At 44.6% G+C, this 19,600-nt stretch overlaps 1 protein-coding gene across 3 annotated transcripts in view; it reads left to right on the forward strand.

Moving 5' to 3' along the window:
* Nucleotides 1-5,980, forward strand: part of Pinx1 (PIN2 (TERF1) interacting telomerase inhibitor 1) — a 66,244-nt gene extending 60,264 nt beyond the window's left edge. For 2 of the 3 annotated variants that reach the window (XM_026398877.2, XM_026398879.2), the window contains one exon: nucleotides 5,207-5,980. In XM_026398877.2, the coding sequence (XP_026254662.2) occupies nucleotides 5,207-5,749 (543 nt within the window). In that variant the 3' untranslated portion in view covers nucleotides 5,750-5,980. The remainder of the gene's footprint in view (nucleotides 1-5,206) is intronic. The other variant, XM_026398878.2, reaches the window with a different exon arrangement.
* Nucleotides 5,981-19,600: the final 13,620 nt, after the last annotated feature.

Below are 19,600 nucleotides of genomic sequence, written 5' to 3' on the forward strand. Positions count from 1 at the left end.
CCTGACATTGGCCCTGCCTAACGTGCAGACAGATCCCTGATGACAAATACAAAGCATATGGTTCAGTGGGTGGTGGCAGGAGCTCTTCCAGCCCTGATCCAGTCAGGTTTGATGTTTGGTGCTTTCCTTAAATCTCACCATAGAGAGTGAAATAGAATACAAATGAAATAGAAATGGTCCCTGCTCTTGAAACTTATTTCCTTTGGAAGATGCTTGCAAAGCAAATTATGTGAAAACAGAAGATGGAAGCAACTAACTGCCAGTCATAGGAAGTAATGAGAGATGGTTCCACAAGGGCTCTGACTTGTTGAAGGAAATGGTCTTACACTTAACTTCAAGAAGTTCAAATGAGGAACCTAAAAGAACATTTAGGCCAGCACAGTGAGTGGTTAAGTCAGTACAGCTGCCCCATCAATTAGAGAGAGTGTAGAGCACACACTGGGTGCTCAGTGGTCTCAGCATTACCTTCATCCTGGTGAGCCACAAGGTCACCTCATGCCTGGATTTGGATTTATCTGCCTGAAATGGATGGGTGCCATTTCTGCCTTCCAGATGTAATTTGTCAGAACTGTTCTGCTGGAAGATGTACGGAACATTTTTTCAGATTACTCCCTTGCCGAGCTTTCTTAACTTTTCACAGACTAATCCAGCACATGGTGATGACAGGCTGCAGTGGGAGCAGGCGTGTGCTCATCACAGGCAATAGCCAGCAGAGCTAATGACCCAGTTGCTAAACCCAGTACCCTTGAGCTCTGGGTGTCTACTCTTTTCTTTCAATGAGAAAAGTTCATTGAAAGGATGACTGTGCAGTGACCTCTGGGTCTCAATGTGCAAATCAGAAAGCTTGAATCATCGTGCCACTTCAGATCAGTAGTAACATCCGAGGAAGGCCCGTGCGTTGAAAGGCTTTGCCTCTAAAATCCTGTCCCTGGACAGGTGTGTCTGTCGTGAACAGTCTGACTTTACACATGTGGTGCATCTGCTCCAAACACCTCACTGCAAATTGGTTCCTTTCCCTGCCCCAGAAGAGACTGACAGCATTTTTCTGAGAATAAGAAGAATCCCCTTCATTTGGACATTTATTGGTGATCCATCTCAGCATACCTGTCTGAATGTCACAAGAGCAGAGTTCTCCAATGCCCAGAGGAGCCTTTATGGACAACGCTTCTAGCTTCCATGCCTCCATATAGGGCACTTAAAAGAAGCAAAGAAGAAACTCATAATTCTGTAGATGTTGGAGAAAAGTTGGCATCCATGGTTCCCATATCCTCCATGGACCTGAGAGGGTGTGACGTTCACTCTCAGTGGTCCCACTCTGCAGGGCATCTTTCCCTTGCTTCCATCCACTCACTTTCATTTTGTCGTTGTCAATCCCAGGTTGCCAGAGACGGGCTCAGGCATTCTGATTCTTCTGCTCTCAACATGGCTCACACTGTATACCCATGAACCACTTGAATCTGCCTATTTCCAATGAGGATACTGAGTCAGAGAGAGCTAGTATTGGAATGGACCATAATAGCCAGCCCCCTACATTGGGAGTTCCCAAATGGCAGTTGCTCAGCGTCTGCTCAAGAGAAATTCTTGCTGCAGGTAGAAGGCGGGACTTGGGTTTTACTTCCTGATTTAAAACAGACTTTGTCAGATACTGGCTTTGAACTCTGTCCTCCTGCTTTAGACTCCCAAGCTGCTGTAACTACAGGCGTGCGCCACTGTGCCCAGCAAATTATGACACTCTTAACCTTGACTTGAGGATATTTTTTATTTTTATGAATTACAAACAGAGGTGGTGTTTTTTTGTTTTTTGTTTTTTTGTTTTTTTTTTTTGGTCTCCTTCAAAAGTGGTGTCTCTGTTGACTTTTTTCTTAGCTTCTGTCCCTCTCATCTGGGCATGGACTCTGGTCCCTGGGTCATGTGTTTCAGTGTTGGGATGGCTTCTGAAGGGAGGAAAGGTGACAATGTGGGCTAGAAGTCAGGGTAGGGTGGGGAAGGAGCAGGCACACTGCACATGGCAGCCTGGTGGCTAGTCCCCCTCCTGTCACTCCCTGGCCGTGAGACCTGCAAATGATGTGCCTTGAATCCTGCTTCCTCCCCTGTAAGGTGGAGAGAGTGCCGCTCCCGGGTGGCTGTGAGCTGTTCAAGAGCCACATGACTGAGTGCCTGGCTGCCTTCTTCAGTGCTCCTGGGGATGGTCACTTCAGTGCAGTTTCCACACATGACTCAGCTTGAAGTCCCATGAGGGTCTTCTGGCTTTAAATGGTCAGGGGTCTGTGACTTGGGACTTAGGTTTAAAATAAATTCATATTTTAAGTGAAGCTTCTACTTCGCGTCAGTTCTTTCAAATGCATTCTTACATGGGATTTGGTACTGAGCAGCATCTGGCTCTCTGAGCTCTCGGGAACACTAGTGCTGGGTGTGGTGTGTGGACCAGCACTCCCTTTCTGGTGGTGAACACATTTGTTCAGGTGTCAGTGCAGCCATCAGTTGCTCCTGCTCCTCTTCGTGGCCTGAGGCCCAGGTGGGGTCTCTGCTGCCTGCCTGTGCTGCCTCTCCAGGCCTTCCCTGCCGTGCTCCACAAGATCACCCAAGGGACCGCAGAAGTCACGAATTTAACCTTATTTTGAACCCCTCTTGAAGGATTTGAGGCCCAAAGAGGTTATGGGATTTGTCTAAGGACTTTCATTAATTGACAGCAGGAATTGGGATTTTTAAAAAGATATTTCCTGGATCCCTCAGCTGAAGTCAAATGTTTGGCAAGGTGATTGGTGAGATGCATCTCCCTTGGTGGTATTTTATATGGAACCAGAGGTTTTCAAGTTTTGTAAGTGTATTTTACTAGTTTTTAGAACACCGTTAGCAAACTGGAACATTCTTTGACAAAATTGTGAAAGTCATGTTAAAATAGTAGACTGTTTTTTGAGGATGTGTTGTGTGTTTACTGGACATTTGTGAAGCTGCCAATTGTCTAATTCAGAATACTCAAAAAGTGACTGATGCTTTTCTTAGTCCCCGTTCACTGTAGTGTATAAAGTCTAGTGAAATTGGGTTTCCCGCTCCAGGTGAGTAGTGTGAGTCCTGGGCACTGCTCCTGCAGGAGGAGCAGGTGCGGCCCATCACTGACCAGCACTCCCCGGCAGATTGTTTGTCTACACATGGGGACAAGTAAGACTTGTGTGCTGGCACCTCGGTAGCTTGTCTTGTGACCTGCTGAGCTTGATGTGAGTGGCCTGGGGTTCCTGAGCTCTGTCACCAAAAGAGTTGGTTAGGGACAAACCTATCTTCTGGGATTACAAAGAGCCTCTGAATTCAGCAATTGACTCAAGAATGTTCTTGGTGTGATTGCTACCAACAGTTAGCTCCCCCAACTAAACTATTAAAAGCAGGGATTAAGGAGGCAGTGATGGCTAGGCAGGAGGAGGAGACGAGGGTCTGATGTGGCAGAGCAACCATCCTGAGACCTCTGCTGCCTGGGTGGACAGCCCTGCCAGCACCCATGCTCCGGATGGTCATGAAGGGTGCACTCACATGGGCAGCGAGGTCCTTCTTGTCCATCAGCATGATGGGGCAGCACCGAGAGCCTGGAGAAGGTGCCCATGTCACCACGAGGAACTTCAGCACCTAGTCAGCACTGCAGGGATGGAAAAGGCCAGGTGACCTCATTTTGTCTCCCGGAGCAGCTATTTTTTTATTCTCAAAATTACTTAGTGTGAATGCTGATTAGATCATTGACACTTCTTCCCAAAATTTTGATATTTATCCCATTGTTCTACATTTTTTTTGAAATTTTAAAACTGAATACATGATTTTAATTTTTTAGCTCAGAGGCAATACAAATGAGGTTACTGTTGATTTGATAAGTAGTGATGAGAATAAAGGTACCCCTTGGTAAGGACATTTTGGGGCAGCGGCCACTTGAGCCCCAGTTTCCCTTGATTTGATATTGATTCTGCTGGAGTGTCAAACAGGACAATTACTTTTGATTCCCCTGAGCTGATTTTTGAGAGCCACTATGACAAGAAAATACAGGGTCTGTTTGTGTGCGTTGGTTTAGAATTAAGTCAGCTGCACAAGCAGAGCATTGCCAGCCAGTCAGAATAGTCAGTAGAGTCCTGACTTAGAAGTTACTTCCTTTATTCAGAAATTCCTCCCCAGGCCCCAGCACGCAAAGGTAGCTCAGCAGCCTCTTTTGCTAAGACTAAATGAGTACGAAGGAAGGGGCCAGGTCAGTGGGAGAGCCTGACTTTAAGGTCATAGTTTAGTGACTTGATTTTTTAAATTGTGTCTGTGGGCAGAATTTTTCTAGACGTTGGCTTTTCTTAAAGCATATTCCTTGAAGTCTTCAACTTGAAGAAAGTGACCTTTTTCACACATTCATGTCCACCACCAGCAGCCAGCCAGCCACAAGCCACATGGTGTGGAGTTCATTGTTTATCCCAAATTCTTGTGCTAGGCATTTTGACTCCTTTCTCAAGCTTTCCTGCTAAATGGATTTGTTTAAAATTAAAAGACAAACCTCACCTCATCTCAGCTGCTACTTACAAGTGATTAGTTCCTTGAGTTTAAAAGCAAGGTGACCACAGCCATGAGTGGCAGAGAGGGACGGGGCGCCTCCCTTCTCCCCATCCCCACCAAGACTGACCTGCTCGTTCAGGGAGGAGGATGACACAAGAGCGTCAACACTGTGCTGTCTCCCCGGGAGCAGCTGCCACATGGCCATGCTCTATTTGGCTGGAGAAAAAAGGTGTTCCCAACAAGCCAGGTCCAGGTTGAGATTGGCTCCTGTCCTCACAGGGGGGTTAATCTGCACATGGCACAGCTAGATCGCTGCATCAGCATGCATGGATCTGTGTATTCCAGGATGGAGCCAAAATCCACTCCAAACAAAGACCCAGAGCTCCAGCATTGCAGTTTCCCTAGTTTATGGGAGACTGGGGACTGAGTCACCATTTATGGCATGGTTGCTGGGGAAGTGTGTGCTCACAGATTCTCCCAAGCAGCGTGCAGCTGGCTTCCTATGTTCGGGTGTCTGTTCTAACTCCTGCCCTTAGTGTGGCCACCGTGCACTGTGCTCCACTGTCCAGCCAGGCAGCATGGGGACGGCAGCCTGCTCAGCCTCACCCCCAGGTGCAGGTGTGCTGGCTCCATGCGGGGTTCTGGCTGCTGCGCAGAGTGAACAGCTGAGCTTAACCACCTCTTAACTCTTCCCCAGCAGGACGGTCCCAGCCCCTCCACTGCAGACGGGAGCGAGCCCTCCACGACGACCACCAGCGCCTTCACCATCCAGGAGTACTTTGCCCTCCGGATGGCCCAGCTCCAGAGCAAGCCACGGCTCCCAGCTCCCCAGCCTGGCCTCTCGGAGACCCAGGTGGAACGGAAAAGCAGAAAGAAAAAACACAAAGAGGCGGCAGACAACCATGACGAAAATTACTCCCAGCCCAAGGCCAAGCGGTCTAAAAAGGACGAGAGCCAGGGTTGTGTGGCCAAGAAGAGAGGGCCAGCTGAGTGGCAGCCCAGAGGGCCCCGTGGGGATGAGCACTCAGAGGTCCCTGCTGAGGGCTGTGTGCAACCTCCTGGTGGCCAGGATTGTACCCTAAAGCCCAAAAAGAGGAGAGCAAAGGACAAGCCACAGAGGCCAGCAGAGGTGGCTGCAGATGCCACACTGGATAACGAAGGTCCCATGGTGAAAAAAAGGAAAAAGAAGAAGAAGAAAAAGAAGGAGGAGGAGGAGGAGGCGGCGGCAGCTTCCAGGTGAGCTCCCGCCAGCCCGGGCCTTCCGACCACTCCGCTGTTGTGCTGCCGGGCAAACTCTTTGGCCTGGAGTCAGAGCTGTGAGCCCCACGCAGCTCGGGCATATCCTTCAACGTGCCCGTGGATTGCCGAGTCTCGCCCTCTCGCCACATTTCCCCAAGTCATTGTCCCGGGAGAGCAGTTTTAGCATTCCAGATCATGGCTCTTTATATAAACAAATAAATGTCTTTTTAAACTCTGAGCCCTTGACATGAGTGTTTGTGTGTATTCATATGCACACACACAGTTGTGTATGAGTGCATGTGTGTGCACATCGATGTCCTGTCTGCATTTGCTCTGATTTCCTCCAGCAACCACGACAGTGCTCCTTCTGAAGGACCTGGTCTAATTAAGGGATTAAGAGCAGAGGTTTAGAGTCAGATAGCTCCTTCTGTTCTGTAGCCAGCCATACATTCCTGCCAAGGAAGAATTACATGACTGCATTCCCGAGCGAGAGGGCTTTTGTTGTGTTGTGCTTTGGTTCCTCTCTTGTGAGCAGTGGCAGCCGTGTGTGCTGCGGTCTTTCACCCACAGACCGACTCTGGAGACAGTTGATTTTCAGCTTTCATTAGAGGCCTCTGGCAGTTCCTACAGAGTCAGACATGAGTCTGTCTCAGTGTCCTTGAGCACAAATCACCCATGGTAGGCTCTGCTCCGTGTGTAGTGATCAGGAGGTCCTCATAAGATTCAGAGAACTGAGAAGCGAGGACCATGAAATTGACGTCCCTTCAGCATCTCCAGGCTGGGGCCGCCAAATGGAAGTTCTTCAAAGTGTAAACATTATGTACGTAATCAGACACTGTCAGCCCTGCTCAAACCAGGTGGTGATGTCCCGCCATGTCTGCACCTCCTCCTGCCACGGGCTGGCCTGCCCTCCTGTGCCTGGCCCATCCCTGCCTATGCAGGCTTGCAGAACAAACACAGGTGTGGGCTGTGTAGGGTAGCCCTGTCCCCCCAGCCGGGTCCTCCCCTGCTACTCTCACTCATCTCTTCCTCCTCATCCTCGTGAGCTCTTGTTTCTTGCTCTCTTGTTTTTGGTTCTGGTCATCCTGGTCCCTTCCCATGCCCTGCTTCCTGTCCTGCTGGGGCAGTCTTGTGCTACTGGCCCTGCTTCTGATGGGGTGTGGCAGGGAGTTCTGGGCTCACTTTCTTCTCCACTTGATCTATAGATCACTGCTGGTGGCAGAACCAACACTCATGCTCTTCTGACCTTTTGCCCTTGACTTTAACTCTCAAGGTCAAATGTTACATAGGAAGCATGTCCCTGAAATCGACAAAATGCATGGAGAGTGTTTGGGTGTGGTCTCTAAGAACACCTTACAGCGCCTACCGTTAAAAAGACACCCCCGCCCCACCACATGGAGCAGATTCCTAAGGACTCAGCATGAGGACTCATGTGTTTGATCGAGTCTCCCAGGCCAGCCAAGTCCCACTTTCCTTCACAAGTTACAAATTGCTTGTCCTTTGTCCCGTCTTGTACATGAAACTGTAGATCCAGGAGGGAGTGGAGGTATTGGGGACCCAAAGGCACTGTTCTGACAAATACACAGGAATGATTTATTTTGCCTTGTGTTAATTTCATCAGTACAAATGAGAATACAACCTGGGAATCGTGTGTGGGAGTGTGTAGGAGGCAGGTGGGGGGCACTTGGTCCACCTGTCAGCAGGGGCTGGGAGGAGCTGGAGCGCAGGCCCTGTTTTTTGGGGTCAGGAAGTCCATATAGTCAAGGTTACTTCCTCAAATGTGGCTCTGCAGAGGGGATGTAAGCAGGTTGTTATTACCTTAACAGGTGCAGAAAGTACTCCTGGATGACTTAACAGTCGATGGTGTCCTGAGGATGAGCCCATGCTTAGCAAAGAGTGGACAGTGTGACCATTTGATGTGCAGAGACAGAGACTGTGTTCCCTAGAAATCCCCAGCTTTGTTTTTTCCATGTGTCTTTCAAGCCACTTAGTTTTCTGGATCTAAGTGGGAATTAGACCAATGAAATAAAGAATTGCATTTCTTAGCCCCAGTACTTTTTAAAAATTGTCAGCATATAAACCCTGTTTTTTACCTTGAAACATCTCTCTAGGTAAAAATTTCACCTATTTTTATATTCTTCAATGCTTTCCTTGTCATCCTTCACTCTTAAGAGGAAAAGTAGGTTCCCAGGAAAAAAGGTTCTTCCATGTTGTCTTGCAGCAAACTTCTTTCCTTTGCTATTTGTTTTAATAGATTATAATTATTAGATGAGGTCGTCCGTGCCTGGCCCTACTCCAGACACTTGAGTAAATCAACTCATTTAATCCAGACAACCCCGTGGGCGATCATTATTTTCATCCCCTTTACAGAAGCACCTCTTGCAATTTCTGTAACTAGATTTGTGCTTATCCTTAGACCCTAGACCCTGACCCTGTCCCCTCTGCTTGCAGTCACAGCCCCCACCTCTGTGCTCTTGGTCTTGCTCTTGCCGTGTCAGTTGCTCCCGCCTGGGCAAGTTTTCCTGTTGCTGTGTCCTTCATGTGTGTTACAGGTATTATTCATATGTGGTGGAAAATGTTTTTGGATGCTGTATACATTAGAAATTCTCAATGGATTCTCCTTCTAAGGTGGTCAGGTGGTTGGCGGGAAATCAGGCAAGTCAGCTTCTTAAAACCTGTTTGCTAGTCTGTGAAAGAAAGAACCTATTCTGGTTTGTAGGAAGTATTGATGCCCTGGGAAGATAAGACCCAAGTGAGCATTTGTTTCCTAGCACAGGACATTCCCCTATTTCTCCCCTCCTCCTCTGCTCCCTGAGTGGCAGAAGCAGGCTGAGACCTGTTTTTTTCTAAAGAAACAGCATCACAGAAGAGTTACAGCACAGTCTCTGAGTGATCTCAGCCCTTGGATCAGAATGTAGCGGCTGTATTTAGATTTGAGTAAGAACCTCCTCACTACCCGCCACCCTGTTATCTCATGGCTTCTGCAGCCACTGCAATTTGGAGCCTGTTGTGCTGGCGTGTGGACCGGAGGTCAGATCGGGTGCTCTGGTGTGTGATTTTATGGTGCTCAATTATTAATGAGCAAATTAGTACCAAGTTGTAATGAAGAGGGTGACTAAACCCCTTGCATAAACATACACATTCTGTTTAGGAAATACCTAATAAACTCAAAGAATGCACACAAAGCCTCATGGAACCAGTGAGAGTGGGGAAAGCCAGAGAGAGAGAGGTACAGCATTTGTAGGTGGGTGGGTGGGGACAAAGATTCTAGGCCACTGCAGTGGTGTCGGCCAGTGCAGAGGGCTGGCAGCCGTTTCCTCCCTCAGTTGAATTTTTGTGTAGGCATTAGTAATGAACTTTCAGGAAGACTGAACTGAATTCTTTAGCTGAGGGAAGGATCTTGTAATTAAATCTGAAGTTTTCTGTATTTCCTATATTAGATTTCCTTTGAGAAAGCTACATGCATACTGAAACTGGTTGTTTCTTCTAAAAAAAAAAAAAATTGAGCGTCAACTTTGGGTTATAGGCTAATCCAAGGTAGAGTGATTCACCCTTTGCAGAATTTAACCATATCCAAGTCCTATAATTCACGTCATTTAGAACGAACCACCCGAAATAGCCTCAGCATGACTTACCCAGGACCTCCCTCCTCTCCCTTGGCATCAGTCTGTGCTGTGAGCTGGGAGAAATTCTTTGCTAACTCTTGATTTGACTTCAACCTGAGAAGCACTTTCCACTAAAATCCCCCATATCAGCAGCATCCCTGACTGGTACGAATGGGCAGAATGTGCCGTGTGCCTTCCACCACACATACTGCAAGAGGAGTGGCTTTTGCCCGAGTGGGAATCAGTCTGAGCGAGTGTTCCTCCCAGGCCTCCTGCCTAGCATCTGACAAGGGGTCGGGCGTGGAAGCAGTGGGGAAGTGGCCTTACTCCACCCCCTGCCAGGGATTCCCCCTGGAATCTAGGTGGGACAAAAACAGGTATTAAAACATTTGTTAAAAGGCCCACTCCAGCCACCAGATCTTGGAGAAGTGAGTTGTGAGCTATCTGGATGCTCTACAGCAGGGCGCTTTTGTGAGCACCTTCTACCTTCATCCAGACAGGTATTGTGGGTGCAGGCAGTATGTGGTGAATTTCTGTGCCTTCCTAGTTTTTGCTGTACAAAAACTTCTCCAAGAGAGGTCTTTATAAGAAAGCAAAAAAAAAAAAAAAAGTCCTGACATGAAGCTGAGAAACCAAACACAGGAGGCCTCCATCGTCCTCTCAGGTAAGGATGGCCTGGAGTGCCATCCTGGGTGCTGCAGAGCCATTGCCAGGGCTCCCAAGCCTTCCATGTGCCAATGACTCTCAGGACAGACAAGCACAGGATGAGCCACAGGAAGGTGTGGCCAGGTCATCCTGAAGGCAGCAGAGTCCCAGGAAGGTTTAGGGCTGGCCACGGGAGGTGGTAACCTGTGAGCAGGCCCTGGGGCAGGGCTGGGGCTTGCTTACTTTGACTCAGACTTCTCAGGTGACAGGCTTCAGGATCCTGCCCTTGCCTGGGACTCCTGGGCAGCCCCAAGTCAAGCAAGTTGTTGCAATTTAGCCTGGAGAGATTGCAAAACCCTGCTGTGCTGAGGCAGAGCACTGCCCCTCTGAGCTGAAGAAATGATGTCAATAGAGCCAGGAGAGAGCTGGAAGAGCCCAGATCCCTCAAATCCACCTTGAGGTGCGGTCACCTCAGTCCGGTAATATAAAGTTCTCTTTTTTTTTCTTTTTTTGAGAGAGAGAGAGAAAGAGAATTTTTTAATATTTATTTTAAAAGTTTTTGGCAGACACAACATCTTTGTTTGTATGTGGTGCTGAGGATTGAACCCAGGCAACACGCATGCCAAGCGAGCGCGCTACCGCTTGAGCCACATCCCCAGCCCATAAAGTTCTCTTTTAAAGGTAAGTTCATGGACAGTGTAAAGGAGTGTTGTTTTAATTTTGGTTTGTAACTCCGCTTTTAATTTTCAGCAGAATTTAAAAGAGAAATTCATTAAAATAAATATAAATCTATGTTTATGGATATGCTGTACATACAGATGTGAGTTATGACACCAAAAACAATGTGGGCTGAAGGAATTGTTTTGTATGATTAAAGTCCAGTAGGTGACAATTTAAGATTGATTTTCTTGGCTTTAGGATGTTATATTTAATCTCCCTTGGATAACTACAAAGAAAATATCCGTAGGATACACAAAAGGAAGTGGGAAGATAATCAGTACATGTCCCTACAAAAAGTCAACTACACACAAAAGAAACCAGTAATGAAAAAACGAGGGGCATACAGAAAACAAATGATAAAATGGCAGAAGTAAGTGTTCTTTATCAGTAATGCTTATAAATGGAGTAAATTCAAAGACAAAATGGCAAAATGGATTTTTAAAAGAAAAAGTCCAGTTCTATGCTATCCGCAAGAGACAGGGTTTAGATCTGGGCACACAAGTTGAAAGTCGAGGGCTAGAAAAAGATATCCCATGATGCAGATAGTAGAAAAAGAGTAGGGGGTGATAATAATATCCAGTGGAATAGACCTATGTGAAAAACTTACAGGAGACAGAGAAGGACGGTATAGAATAACAAAAGGTCGGTTCACCAAGAAGACACAACAATAATATATGTACCAAATGTCAGAGCCCCCAAACACTGAATATTAGGAAGAAGCAGACAGCTCTGTAGACAGTAGATTTCTGTGCCTCAGTTTTAATAATGGATGAAACAACTAGATCAGAAGATTGATAAGGAAACAACTTGAACAACAGTCTAGACAAAGTGCTCCTAACAGACATGTACAGATCATTCAACCAACAATAGCAGAGTGAGCATTGTTCTCAGATTCGCATGGAACATTCTCCAAGAAAGACCACGTTTCAGGTCACATGATAATTATTAATAAATCTTAAATAATTAAAATCATGGCAAGAGCTCCCCTCGACCCAGAGAGAGGCCCACCCCAGTGGCCTGGTAACCTGGAGAGAGGCTCAGCCCCTGCCCACATGGAGAGGCAGCCCACGTAGGGGTTCCTTATTCACCAAAGCCTGGCTCCACAGACCAACATCAGGGTACATGCAGGCTGCCGCCATGAAACTGGGATATTGCGCTTCTATCAAGGGACAATAATAAGGACCTGGTAAATGTCACCGAGGTCCCTGTGGCCTGGCTGCCCCAGAGGTGTCTCTACTAGGGGTGCTAACAGTTGCCCTGTTGCTGAGGTGACAGGGAGTCTTGCGTGGGGTGGCCTTGTTTCTCCTACTAACAGCCAGCTTCTTATGATCACCCTCTCACTAGTCATATAATCTAATGTCTCCATATTCTCACATCCTACCTCATAAACATCTCAGCTAAGCCCCCCCAGTTCTCCCTTCCCCCATAAGCACCAGATAGAGGACTAATCTCTAGGATATATAAAGCACTCAAAAACCTTAACATCAAAAAACCAAATAATCCAGTCAATAAATGGACCAAGAAACTGAACAGACACTTTTCAGAAGAGGATATACAATCAATCAACAAATATATGAAAAAATGTTCAACATCTTGAGCAGTTAGAGAAATGCAAATCAAAATACTCTAAGATTTCATCACATTCCAGTCAGAATTGCAGCTGTCAAGAATACGAAGAGTTGGGCCAGGGTTGTGGCTCAGTGGTAGAGTGCTTGCCTAGCATGCATGAGGCACTGGGTTCCTGGCACCACATAAAAATAAACAAATGAAATAAAGGTATTGTGTTCATCTACAACTAAAATATATTTAAAAAAAAAAAAAGAATACGAAGTGTTGGCAAGGAAGTGGGGGAAAAGGCACACTCATACATTGCTGGTGGGACTGCAAATTGGTGCAGCCAATCTGGAAAGCATTATGGAGATTCCTTGGAAAACTTGGAATAAAACCACCATCTGACCCAGCTATCCCACTTCTTGGTTTATACCCAAAGGACTTAAAAACAGCATACTACAGAGACACAGCCACATCACTGTTTATAGCAGCACAATTCACAATAGCTAAATTGTGGAACCAACCCAGATGCCCTTCAGTAGATGAATGGATAGGGCAACTTTGGTAAATATACTCAATGAAATATTACTCAGCATTAAAAGAGAATAAACTCATGGCATTTGTAGGTAAATGGACGGAGTTGGAGAATATAATGCTAAGTGAACTAAGCCAATTCCAAAAACCCAAAGGCCAAATGTTTTCTTTAATATGAGGATGCTGACTCATAATGGCAATGCTGGGGGAGGGGGGACCATGGGAGGTATGGAGGAACTTTAGATAGGGCAGAGGGAGGGAGTGGAAGGGAAGGGGCTTGCAGGTAGGAAAGATGGTGGGATGAGTTAGACATCATTACCCTAAGTACATGTATAAGACACAAATAGTGTGAAAATACTTTGTGTACAACCAGAGACTTGGAAAAAAATTCTATATGTATAATATGAAATGAATTGCATTCTGCCATCATTTATAACAAAATTGAATAAATAAATGATTTATAAAAAATGCCAAACTTTTTATTATCATAGAATGAATCAACAAAAGGAAGACTAGAAAATTCAGATATATATGAAAATTAGCACTTTCTTAAACAATTGGTAGATGAAAGAAGAAATCACAAGGGAAATTATAAGATCCTGAGACAAATGAAAATGAAAACATGCTGAAGCTTATCTGGTGTAGTAAAAACAGCTTTAAAATGAAAATTAATAGCTGTGAACAGTTACATTAAAAAAAGAAAAATCTCAAATCAGTAATCTAATTCTATATCTTAGGAACTTAGAAAAAGAACAAACTGAACCCAAAGAAAGCAGAGGGAAGGAAATAAAAGCCTCAGAACACAAATAAGGGAAAACAGTAGAAAAATAAAAACTAATTATTGGTTCTTAGAAAAGATCAACAACATTAATATGCCTTTTAGCTAGATTGACTAGGAAGAAAAGCTCAGATGATTAGAAATGAAAGAGGGGATATCACTGCCAACTTTACAGAAATAAAAGAATATAAGACAATACTGTGAATAATTGTATACCAAAAAATTGGATAACCTAGATGAACTGAAGAAATTCCTAGAAACACATGCCCTACCAGGACTTAATCATGAAGAAATAGAAAATCTGAATGAAGCCATTACTAGTAAGAAAATTGAATTACCAAACATTTAAAGAATTAACATCACCCCTCCTCAAACTCTTCTAAAAATTGAAAAGAGAAGGCTGGAGTTGTGGCTCAGTGGTAGAGCACTTGCCTAGTACAAGTGAAGTGCTGGGTTCGATCCTCAGCACCACCTAAAAATAAATATGGGCTGGGATATAGCTCAGTTGGTAGAGTGCTTGTTTTGTATGCACAGGCCCTGGGTTCGATCCCCAGCACCAAAAAAATAATCAATAAATCAGTAAAAGATATTGTGTCCATCTATAACTAAAATATATATATATATATATAAAATCAAAAAAATGGAAGAGAAATTTCCAACTCATCCTGTGAGTTTGACACTACCCCAATACCAAAGCAGACAAAGGAAACCACAGACTAGTATCTCTCATGAATACTGATGCCAGAATCCTCAACTACTGAATTTAAAACTGAATTTAATTGACTGTTAAAAGGATTAAATGCCAAGACCACATGGAACTTATTCCTGAAATGCAAGGAAAGATCAGCATGTAAAAATCAATGTAATACATAAACACAATGAAGGGAGGAAAACATCATCTGAATTGATACAGAAAAGCATTTAAACTGGGGTTGTGGCTCAGTGGTAGAGCACTCACCTAGCACGTTCGATCCTCAGCACCACGTTAAAAAAAAATAAATGAAGGTATTGTGTCCAACTACAGCTAAAAACTAAATAAAAAAAGAAAAGCATTTGATAAAATTTAATATCCTGTTATGATAAAGCACTTGGTAAATAGTAACAGAAGGAGACTGCCTTCTGTAGGCATACTACTATAGGCTATATGTGAAAACCCCACAGCCAGCATCATATTAAATGGCAAAAGAATGAAAGGTTTCCCTCTAAGATGAGAAATAAGACAAGGCTATCGAGTCACTATACTACTACTGCAAGTTTGCAGCCAAAGCAATTAAGTCAGAAAAAGAAAAGGCATCCACATAGGAAAGGAAGAAGAAAAGCTATCTCTGTCACAGGTGAATAATCTTATGTAAGACTATAAAAATTTTATACATACAATAGGAAAACCACAATTAGCAAAGTTTCAGGATACAAAGTCACACAAAAATCAGTTGTGTTTCTGTTCACTAACAATGAACAATCCTAGAAGGAAATTAAGAAAATAATTCCATTTATAGTAGCATCAAAAGAAAAAGATACATAGGGATAGATTTAACCAAGAAGATGAAGGAATTATATCCTGAAAACTACAAAGCATTCCTAAAAAAAAATTAAAGGCAAATAAATAGACATGTTCATGAATTGGAAGACAATATTTTTAGCATGGCCATACTATCCAAAGTGATCTATAGATGCAGTATAAGCCCTATTAAAATCCCAGTGACAGCCAAATGCAGTGGTGCACATCTGTGATCCCAGCAACTGGAGAGGCTGAGGCAGGAGGATTGCGAATTCAAAGCCAGCCTCAGTAACTTAGCGAGGCCCTAAGCCACTCAGCAAGACCCTGTCTCTAAATAAAATACAATACAAACAAAGGACTGGGGATGTGCTCAGTGTTGAGTGCCCCTAAGTTCAATCCAACAGTACCTCCTCCCAAAAAATCCCAATGGCAATACTTTTTTTTTTTTCAGAAATAGAAAAATCCACCCTAAAATTTGTATGGAATTTCAAGGGTCCTTGAATAGCCAAAACAATCTTAAAAGAAGAACAAGGTTTGAGGTCTCACAATACCTCTTTTCAAAACTTACTGCAAAGCTATGGTAATCAAAATAATGTGCTGCCCGCTTAAAGAGATACAGATATCTTGACCAGTGGAATCAGACAGGGTCCACAAATAAAAACCTTCACACCTGTGGTCAAGTGAAGTTCAACAAGGTGCCGATACCACACTACGAGAAAAGGACAGTCTTCTGGACTAATAGTGCTGGGGAAACTGGATATCCACATGGGAAGAAAAGTCTGACTTTGGCCTTAAACCATATTAAAAATTAAAATGGTTGAAATATCTAAATGTAACCTCTAAAACTATATGGTTCTTAGATAAAAACAGGAAGATTCTTGACATTGGACTTGGGACTGATTTCTTGGATAAGACACCAAAAGCACAGATAACAAAGGAAAAAATAAATTGGACTCATCAAAATTAAAGCACCTTTGTGCATCAAAGAGCGTGATCACTAAATTGAAAAAATAACCATGGAATAGGAGAAAGTATTTATAAATCATCTACTGATAAAGGAATGATATCTAGAATATAAAGAACTTTTAAACAACAACCACTGAAAACTGAAAAATAGACAAATGCTAAAGAGACATTTCTCCAAAGAGTCTAAACAGATGGCCAGTAAGCACATGAAATATGTTCAAATCAGTACTTACTGGAGAAATGCAATCCACGCCAAGAAGTACCATCTCATACTCAGTAGGTTGGCTATTGCTTTTTTAAAAAAATTGTTTCCCTGGTGTATTTTGGTGGGACAGTAATGTGGCAGAGCGACTGTGAAACTGTGAGAAAATTCCCTAATAAATTACATGGAATTACCATATGACCTGCCAGTTCCACTCCTAAGTGTAAAGGGGGAGGAGAACCGTGAGTGCAGCGACTTGAACAGGTTCCGCAGGCCGTGTCTGCAGCAGCGCTGTTCACAGTGCCCGGGGGCAGCCCCGTGTGTGTGTGTGTGTGTGTGTGTGTGTGTGTGTGTGTGTGTGTGTGTGGGCAGGTGGGTATCCTCACGGTGGGTTTATCTCCACCATGTTCATCACTTCCTAATTGTTGCCTTTTTCTTTTTTGTTTCTATCTTCCACACTTTTTCTACCTCCTGTGGGTTTAGTTGAACACTTTTGTTTTTTCTTCTTTCTTAGCATATGGATTCCTTCTTTTTTACCGAGTGCTTTCCCTAGAGATCGTGATATACGTTTCACAACTACTTCAAGTCTACTTCCACAGATCACAGTGCCTTCTCTGAAACACTCCCTTCGGCATTTCACATAATGCTGATATGCCCATGCACTCAGCTTCGAGGTTTCAAAGTCTGTCTGCCTCTCCCTCCTCTGTCCCTCTCGTGTCTCTGAGCTCCATTTTAAAGGGTCATTTTGCTGGTACTATGGTTCAGATAGGGTTTGTCCCCAAAGGTTCATGTGCGGGCAGCTCAGTCCCCAGGTGAAGGTATTGAGAGGGGGTGGGACGTTCAGGAGGTGATCAGATCGTGGCACCCACGCTCCTCGGTGGGAATGGGTCAGTGCATGCAAGAATTAACTGGTGTAGATTTAGGTGCCAGGCGCTTGGCATCTTCTGTACCTGCTGCTCATGACTCTCACACACACCCCTGCTGTGTGATGCTATGTGCCATGTTAGGACACAGCATGGGGTCCTCCCAGAGGTAGCTACCGGAACTCGGACTCATCATCCTTCAAAACTATGAGCCAAAATAGACCTCTTTTCTTTTTTCTTTTTTTAGTTATACATGACAGTAGAGTGTATGTTGACATATTATGCATACATTCAGTACAGCTTCCCATTCTTCTGCTTGTACATGATGTGGAATTACATTGGTTGTGTATTCATAATGAACATAGGAAAGTGATGTCCAATTCATTCTACTGTCTTTCCTGTTCCCATTCCTGTTCCCTTCCCTTCATTCCCTTTTGTCTAAAGTACTTCTGTTCTTCCCTATGCCCCTTATTGTGAGTCAGCATCCATGTATCAGTGGGAACATTCAGACTTTGGTTCTTTGGGATTAGCCTATTTCACTTAGTGTGCTAGTCTTCAGTTCCATCCATTTACCAGCAAATGCCATAATTTCTTTCTTCTTTATGGCTATATTCCGTTGGTATATATGATAATATTCTGTTGGGTATATGAACCAGATTTTCTTTATCCATTCATCTGTTGGAGGGCACCTAGGTTGGTTTCATAGCTTAGCTATTGTGAATTGAGCTGCTATGAACATTGGTGTGAATGCGTCACTGTAGTAAGCTGATTAAGTCCTTTGGGTGTATACTGAGGAGTGGGATACGTGGGTCAAATGGTGCTTCCATTCCAGGTTTTCTAGGAATCTCCACATTGCTTTCCATAGTGGTTGTACCAATTTGCAGTCCCACCAGCAATGTATGAGTGCCTTTCCCCCTACATCCTCACCATTCTGACTGGAGTGAGATGAAATGTCAGTGTATATTTCTTCTGTGAAGAAATGCCTGTGTCCAGGAGACAGAGATACTGCAGGTGTAATTCTATGTTAAGAGGTTTTTTTGTTTTCCTTTTCAGGACTTAAAAAATCTTATTCCACTGGCTTCTGAATTACATTGTTTCAAGCGCAAGCTCTACTATGACTCTCATCTCTGTTCCTTTGTGTTCGATGTTTCCTTCTCCCGGTTTCTTTTCAGGCACATTTGGTGATCATGTGCCTAGCGTGGCTCCCTGGGTACTTCTGGGTGACTCCTATTGGGAAGCCAGCTGAGGAAGGCTTAGGAACAGTTCCTCTACCTGCACTTAAATTGTCTCTAAAATGCCCTCGACATCCTCTCCAAAAAGCTCATAAATTCCAGCACTCAGCCTAGACCCTTAACTCATTCAGTGTTTCTCCCAGCACAGTGTTCAGACCCAGCCTGTTATTTAAGTTGCTTTTTGGCTCTGAAGACATCTTGTGCCTTACATCCTCCATCTTAAAATGAACTCACTGTATCCTCTTTCCATTGTGTGTTTGGTTTTTGTTTTAGAAGAACTTTGAGAACCCTTTTAAAGGACATTTCTTTTCAGTGTGCGTGGAAGGAGGGCAAAGAAGGGCAACATTCGTCTTTGTCTCAAACAGGTCTTGGGTGGGAAAGAGCACTTTGGGTTCCTGAGATGCTTTGCAGCAAATACCCCTGGTTTTCTCACTTCCACCATCTGACACACACACACACACACAACACACACACAACACACACACAACACAGGGGGGTTTAAAACATGTCCACAGCTCCTGGACACTCCCTGTCTTAGAGTTGGGGTCTGTGTTCTCTCCCCTAAATCCAGCCATCTAGGGCTGCTTTGGCCCATGAAATGCTGGCCCTAGGTGCTGTTATGCACCTTCTGAGCCCTCATGAAAGGCCATGCAACTTTTGCCTTGTCTTTGGGGACATTCTTGGAGCCCCAAGGTGACATGTAAGAAGTCCAGGTACTCTGAAGCCATAATGCTAAAAGACAAGCCAAACCCCATGGGGAAGGTTACTGTGTAGGCGGTGGACACTGCAGCGTGCAGTTCAGTTCAGCTCAGCTCAGCCTTGGAGTCACCCAGCCCTGGTGCAAGATGTGTAGGTGAAGACGCCTCCAGATGATTCTAGTCATTCATGTCTTTCCAGCTGAGACTCTGATGTCAGGAAGCAGCCACGAGGCACCCTCAATGTGCACTATGCAAATTCCTGACCCATGGAGCCAGTGGACATAATAGCTGATTGCAGCACTGGGGTGCCCAGCGGTAGGTAACTGGGACATTCCTGTTCCCAAAGCACTGTCAGGTGCAGAAGGACTTTGAAGCACACAGCTCAAGGACCAAGTTAGGTAGGTGGTCTAGGTGGATGTGGGCATGAGAGGCATGTTTCTCAGTGTGGAGTCTGGATGAAACTCCATCCATCAAAGACAGCAGAGACGGCTAACTTCCCTAATCCTGGAGCTGTGAGCAGTCTCTTCACACTAGCAAGTGGGGCTGCAATAGGCCATTTA

Source organism: Urocitellus parryii, chromosome 14 (genome assembly GCF_045843805.1).
Source record: "Urocitellus parryii isolate mUroPar1 chromosome 14, mUroPar1.hap1, whole genome shotgun sequence".
NCBI classification, from domain to species: domain Eukaryota; kingdom Metazoa; phylum Chordata; class Mammalia; order Rodentia; family Sciuridae; genus Urocitellus; species Urocitellus parryii.